The sequence below is a fragment of the Triticum urartu genome, unplaced genomic scaffold, assembly GCF_003073215.2.
Source record: "Triticum urartu cultivar G1812 unplaced genomic scaffold, Tu2.1 TuUngrouped_contig_6915, whole genome shotgun sequence".
NCBI lineage: Eukaryota > Viridiplantae > Streptophyta > Magnoliopsida > Poales > Poaceae > Triticum > Triticum urartu.
The window spans coordinates 926-7,862 of record NW_024117716.1 but is presented as its reverse complement, the minus strand read 5'-3'; the positions used below and the strand labels follow the sequence as shown (position 1 = coordinate 7,862).

The 6,937-nt window shown below is 40.4% G+C and overlaps 1 protein-coding gene across 3 annotated transcripts; it reads right to left on the bottom strand.

Moving 5' to 3' along the window:
- Positions 1-1,077: 1,077 nt before the first annotated feature.
- On the bottom strand, positions 1,078-5,474 carry LOC125531257 (U-box domain-containing protein 44-like). Of its 3 annotated transcripts, XM_048695668.1 has the most exons (6): positions 5,141-5,474; positions 4,991-5,055; positions 4,093-4,635; positions 3,699-4,008; positions 2,761-2,967; positions 1,078-2,652 (listed from the first exon to the last, which is right to left on the bottom strand). In XM_048695668.1, the coding sequence occupies exons 3-6, from the start codon at positions 4,621-4,623 to the stop codon at positions 1,385-1,387; spliced, it is 2,316 nt and encodes a 771-aa protein (XP_048551625.1). In that variant the 5' UTR covers positions 4,624-4,635; positions 4,991-5,055; positions 5,141-5,474; the 3' UTR covers positions 1,078-1,384. The 3 variants fall into 3 exon arrangements, with proteins under 3 accessions (XP_048551625.1, XP_048551623.1, XP_048551624.1); XM_048695666.1 differs by having other exon boundaries at positions 1,078-2,967; XM_048695667.1 differs by having other exon boundaries at positions 1,078-2,967; positions 4,991-5,052.
- Positions 5,475-6,937: the final 1,463 nt, after the last annotated feature.

Sequence of the window (6,937 nt, the reverse complement as noted above, 5' to 3'; positions counted from 1 at the left end):
TGATTTAAAACCAGTGACTTATAAGTCACGCCTGTTTGATTGTTACCTGACTTATAAGTCACCTGACCACACATTTCCAGCTTGTTTTTTTTTATGTAAAGATGGTGAGACCCATGTAAAAGGGGGTGACTTATAAGTTTTAAGTTAGGATGAAGCAACTTATGACTTATAAGTTGGGTCTGTTTGATAAAATAAGTCATTTTTTTACTTTTCGACTTATAAGTTGGTGACTTATTTGGAACCAAACAAGGCCTTAATGTGTGGATGGAGGATTACAATTGAGCTGGAAAGGGAAAGATTTTAGCTGGAAGGAGAGAAAGAACAATTTAACGGTAGAAAGAAGTTAAAAATACCACTTCATGCACATGTGCCGGTGTTAAACTACTGAAATATATCAGACGTCGAACTACTGAAATATGTATTCTCAGAGCAATTAACTACTTGATTAAAGATTGCACAAGCTATGAACTCAGCTGGTACTGAAATATGTATTCTCAGAGCAATTAACTACTTCATTAAAGATTGCACAAACTTAACTACTTAATTAAAGATTGCACAAACTATGAACTCAGCTGGAACACGCATCATACGGAACCATAACACACTCCCGTCCGATGAACAACACAAGGAATGAATGAAAACTACAAAATTTATTGTGTGCAAAAGCTCTTTCTTTCTCTTTCAGGTTTCAACCAACTTATGTATGATTACAGCATGAACACAAAAATGAGAGCCGCTAAATGGCTCTCGACTATGAACAGCAAAATAAAAAAATTACTATAAAAAAATAAAAAAATAACTTTTTTTATGGAAAATGTTTTGGTGCGTGAGGTTCGTGCCAATTTTCAACGGGTTTGCACATCTAAGTAGCTCTCAGTAGAAAAAAAAAAATCAAAATTGGTGGTATGTGAAACAGTTTACTGTTTATGTTTTGTTCAGACCAATATTTTTCTTTCTCTCAGATGTTCAAACGCGTTGAAAATTGGTACAGACATGCAAAAATAATCAGTTTTTTTATTTTTCTAGTATTTTATTATTTTACTGTTCATCGAGATCAGATGGGCTCAGGCACAGAAATGGATATTCACACAAAAATATCATGCTATGCATCTGAGCATCTGAATAATACAGATACAACAAGCATACAGGGTGGAAATATACACTATACGATACACACCAACAATACCTTCAGTTCCCATTCTATCAATTCGATTAGTTTGGGAACTACTTGGAGAGCGGCAGTACTAACACGATTAAGCTGGGAAAGCAACTGATTGGTGTGAGATTAGGCATGCGCCAATATTTGAGTTACGTATCTTTATGCAACCCAAAGGATCTGCAGGCGACCGGTATAAGAGAACTAGCCTACTTCTGCATAACATGGTCACTGTGCTCCGATCTTCGAAAATATCCCAGAGAAATTGGGCAGCTTATCAACATGCTTTAGTGCTCGCTCTGCAATTTGCCTTGTCCTAAAGTCACCATGCCTGAAAGCTTCAACCAAGGCTGTACTGACATTTTGGTTTCCCGAGATCTCATAAGCTATTTCATCCGTCCTAAGGATCCTTTCTACTGCCCACACCGCTCTCTGCCTCAGCGCCTCAGTCCGATTCTCACACAATACATCAAGAATTGGTTTGACGCCCTCTGCGTCGCACAGGACCATCACACCTTGATCAATGTCCACTCCATCGTCTAATAATGTGGACAGTGCTGTTAGAGAGGCTTCAACAACTTTCTCATTGTTGTGATCCAAGCAAGCAACCAACTTCTCCACCACCTTCCCTTCCAAGAGACAGAAGCTTTCCCTTGACGAACATATTCCATGATGAACTCTACAGACACCAGTTTCTACAGACTTCTGACTGAGGCATGGAAATATTGAAAAACACAATCCCCCGTTGGGAGGTGGCAGAATCTTCGTTAGATGCTTTGACTGGCCAGATAGATTTCCTAGTGCGGTGGCAGAGACAATCTGGACAGTGTCAAGACCATTCATCTGAAGCAGATCACTAAATAGTGCAGTGAGATTGTATTCACGAGCAACAGCAATGATATCTGGATCATCCTCCAAGATAAATGTGATCCGGGAGACTATCCTAACTAGACCTTCAAGAAAAGGGTTGACGAAACGCCCCCCACGACTCTCCCCTTGTCTGATCATTATCACTTTGGATATTATTGTGGTGAAAGCCCCATCTTCAACAAGACGTCTGGTTAGCACCGAATCCTGCAGAGGAAGATCAGCTACAAGACCAGCAGCTGGTGCTTGCTCTTCAGAAATACCATTGTTGTCGGCAATGACTCTAATCAAGCTGCTGAGTTGACTAAAATTTCCACGAAAAGCTTCAGCCAGTTCTTGACCCATACATGGTGATATGTTATTCAAGAGCTTGATGGAAGCCATGCGAACCTCTCTTTGAGGTGCTTCAATAAACTGAATTAAACTGACAGTAGCCCCTGAGCTTTTGATGGCATCAACTATGCCTTGGACAGTTGTAGAAGAACTAGTTAAACCAACAAGCACCTGGAGTAACTTACACTCAGTTGCAGGTCCTGTATTGCTGATGAGATGAAGCAGATTGTGAACAATTTCTTCAGATACCAGTGTCTGCCTGTTGTGGTCAAGTGGAATGGACTGAAAATTTGCACCTGATGCCACAACATTTGCAAGAATTGTTGCTGATACCTTCTTCAACCTCATTGGAAGCTGATTACTGCCAACTGTAAAGAGGTCTGCTATGAGAGGTGGGAGAATACCTGCTTCAATTAGTATCTTCGCACTGACGTCGTAAGATGAAATTTGATTCAGTGCCTTCAGAGCTGCTTCTCTAGCCTCCCTATTCCCACTTTTCATGATATTGACTAGTGCGGAGCCTGCTGTTTGTGCCACAAAGACCTTCACCTCGTTGGTTAAAACAAGCTCCCCAACATAAGCAGCCATAGATAATTGTGTATCAGCTGAACCTACAAATGCACACAAGAAGGAACTAAGCCCTGAGTACAAAGAAAGAACATTGGAAAATGAATATCAGTCATAACACATTTCTATCGTTCCAGTGACACATTTTTTATACAGTGCACGTGCTAACTAGAAGATACCCATAGTAAGAAAAATCTAATACTTAAGTGGACATATACCAACTGAACCTTGCACATAATAGTTAACCCAATCAACATGAACTGCCCCAACATATTGATGTTAGAGGGGGAATTCTTATCCATGCACTGAAGTAATACCACAGTGACAAAGCTATATACAAGTGAACTGAAATAATCTGTTCGAAATAGTTCATCTTAGGCATGCAGCAATCCCATGATTAATTACCTTCATCTTGAAATAAATTTGAATTCTGCAGCTAGGCAGCTGGGTAATGCACCACATCCTAATGTATATAATTACTCTCTTTTTATCTTATGAGTCTAATTCCTCGTATGTTATAATTTTCTGCTTTATGTATTTGAAAAAGTATTTTTATAACTATGGTAACAAAAAGTGGTGAGAAACGACTATTCAATATGGATGGTGAGATAAAAGAGCAATAAAACAGGAATGCAGGAAAGCAAAACACAGATAAGAAGCAAATTAATGAGAATATCGCCAGGGGTAGCACATATCACTGTCAGTAGTTTAATGGCAATGGCAACATACATGACCTCTGCCTTTTTTTTAAATAAGGAAATTGTATAAATAATACCTTCAAGAAGAAGCCTAAGAAGCGGTTGCAGTCTACCGTTTTCCGCCATCTGTCTAACATTTTTTTCACAGCTCTCCAAATTCACAAGTGTCTTATCAGCCCTATCAACTGTCAACAGGTTTTCTATTTTACTACTTGACAAGCCAACAAGTATAAGTATGGCCCCAGGAACGCTCCCAATTTTTTCTGAAAGAGGTTTATATTGTGAAAGTTCATATAACAGAGATGCAGCCTGTTCTTTCTCTTGGACGTGGCCATGAGATAAGAACTTCACTATTGTGCGAATATTGTCCCCGGCAGCAATCTCATCCTGTGAAAAAAATTCTGGGATATTAGAAACACAAGATTGGTGACAAATTTAAAACTATGGAAAGTAGATTCATAAAAAAAGCACCTTGTTATCATTGTCATCTTTAGCTACAAAGCAAAGACTTTCCAATGACTTTTGCCGTACTTTTGTACTGCTATTCTTCAATAGCTCGGAAATTAAGCTTATCAAGCCAAGCTTCCTCACTACATGTCTGCTGGATCTACTTCTCTGACATATCTCCACAACATATTCAAGTGCTTGCAAAGTATCATGTTCTGAATTCTCGGAAGTTAAGGATTTACGGGCTACATCAAGTTTAGCTGCCTCATTCCTATGCATCCATTCATCAATAGTGTTTCTCAGAGCAATGCTTGGATTAAACTCAGTGCTGCTGAGCTCCTTCCTAGTAATAGGGCAGACAAGGCTCCTTCCACTGCTATCAGATTCCTGGAACCACTTCAAAATGGCTTCCCGTTCAAATGTAGCACCACTCTCTAAAGTGACAGGATCCCGCATAATTTGTTTTGTGAGTGGACAAAGAAATGATTCATAAATAGGCTCAACGCGCAAGCTGTCAGTGGACGAATCATAATGACCATCTTGAACGTCTGCCATCACACCACGGCACTGCATACAAATTCAGAGGGAAGAAATCAGAGATATATATAGTAGGTTCATAAGAGACAGGCCAGCAATGAAAGACATGCAACAATTGGAAAGGATTACTACGAGCGTGCAAAAGATATTGAGATCGTCACCCTAAAGCCACGAAATGCCAGACATACTCAAAAGTTGCTGAAAAACATTCGATATTAGGTATATATATTTTTCATGTGAATATATTGCACTTAGAACCCCAAGTTCAATAATCATTTTTCTATACTAGTAAGAAATCCAACCAAACCTACTACTAACACCGATTACATATACCTAACTTGGCATCACTTCCATCACATATCAATGCTACTGGGACGGATTTTACCTCAAATCCACGAGTAATAGGAAAGTGAAGCGCACTTAGTGGAGACAGCGGCCGGGGAGCACCTGCTGAGAGCAGTATTGTTAAAGCGGGGATTAGCACGAGGTAGCGACGAGGGATGTTCACAGGACCACCGAAAGACAGGGCGCGTACCTCGGAGAGGAATTAGTCGCTCAACGGAGAGCAAATACGACCGGCCACAGCAATTCACACGACTGCGGCGGCACTACCCAGCCATGGCGGTGGGGAGGAGAAGCAGATCGATATGGCTGAGGGGACAAGGTGGAAGATCTGCCGGGGGGAGAAACTACGAGACGGCGGAGGCGGACCAGTGAGGCGGAGGGCGAGACCCGGAAGGGTAGGGGAGAGGGGAGCGGAAGGGAGATACTTCTCGGCGACGGGTGCTACTTGCTAGTCAGCTAGCCTGCTGCGAGTGGGTAAGCGAAGCCGCACGGGAGGGCCGAGGGCGCCGTATCAACCGCTCGTTTCTATGCAACGCCTTCTATTTCTAGCTATGGACTGTGCAAAGCGGGGTGGGTTTGCGGGGTTCGGGCCTGATGAATCGGATTCAGACCGATAAGACTAGTATCAGTGGGGAGTAATCGTAGACATACGTACTAATCTATGTTATTACTTTTACACTCGGAAGTAACATATACTGTTATTATATGATATTATCCAACACTTTATTTATTAGGTTATAGATTCATTTTATCTTAATATATGTGATGTTATGAGTAACTAGTTATGTTCAACCGCAAAAACAATGAATAACTAGTTATGTTGCACGTGTCTCTCTTTCTTTATTAATTACTTGTCACATCATCTATTTTGTATAAATATGTGTGATGTTATCATCTATGTTACTTTTACTGTGGCTAGTCTAATCTTTGTAAGACTGATGACATCTCAGGTTCACCTCGTTTATCATCTTCTCCTCATTATAAATCTCAGCTATCAAATAAAACTTCTACATAAAAGATCTATTTAGGTCACATGACAAGGAGCGGTGCCAAACAAATAGAACAAGAGGTGAATGTTGGAATTATGTGTCCTACAACTATATTTAAATTACTTAGAATTGTTAATATTTGAAATACCACATTACAGAATTATACATGTATTTATACATAAAATTGCTTTACATGTTTAGCATGGAATTGTTACTTATTGGTATGTACTTAAGTAATACTCTCTCCGTCCGAAAATACTTGGCCGAGGAATGGATGTATCTAGATGTATTTTAGTTCTAGATACATCCATTTGTATCCATTTCTACGACAAGTATTTCCGGGCGGAGGGAGTATATTCTTAAGGAAGCTGATCGATTATCAATGGAATACAATATATTGTTTATATTGAAAAGACTACATGGTACACTTATGGTTGAAAGGAGTTAGATCGTATAGTTAGATTATAGCCCTAATATTGATCTACGTAATTAGAGAAATTTGCACTCTATTATGGCGTGTTGCTCACAGACGCGTGCTCTAGGGACATAACGAGTAGAATCCTTTAACAGACAAATGTGATTGGTAATTTGATCTGAACTCTATCTCAAAAGCTAGTTCCAACGACTAGGAACCTTATCTGTATAAGAGATGAACTCTTTAAAAATACAGTATAAGACGGTCCCTGTCTCCTAGCCAGATATGCGAATTCTGAGCGCCACCACGGAAAAGAATAGAGAAATAGGGGTAGACCACAAACCCTCTAACATTGATATCAGAGTAAGGGTCGACAGCAGTCGCTTAAACCCAATTCACTGCGTACTTTGTCGCCGGTGGTCGCCATGATCCTCTCGCGTGTGATTTTCCGCGTGCCCCCACCTGGAGTGTCAACTCCATTGACTAGTCAGCTTCCTCGCCTATTTGAGATGTTTTGCGCTACGATCGGTGCGTCCATCGAGGAGGAAAATCAAGCGGCTGGAGTAGTACTACTGTTGCTTGT

What these genes read in the sequence shown, in the direction of transcription:
- LOC125531257 (XM_048695666.1), bottom strand. Translation starts at nt 4,623, where the DNA reads ATGGCAGACGTTCAAGATGGTCATTATGATTCGTCCACTGACAGCTTG. An exon ending in AAGATGACAATGATAACAAG is followed by an intron (nt 4,009 to 4,092) that starts GTGCTTTTTTTA and finishes TTTTTTTCACAG; the next exon opens with GATGAGATTGCTGCCGGGGA. An exon ending in TCTTAGGCTTCTTCTTGAAG is followed by an intron (nt 2,968 to 3,698) that starts GTATTATTTATA and finishes GTGCATTTGTAG; the next exon opens with GTTCAGCTGATACACAATTA.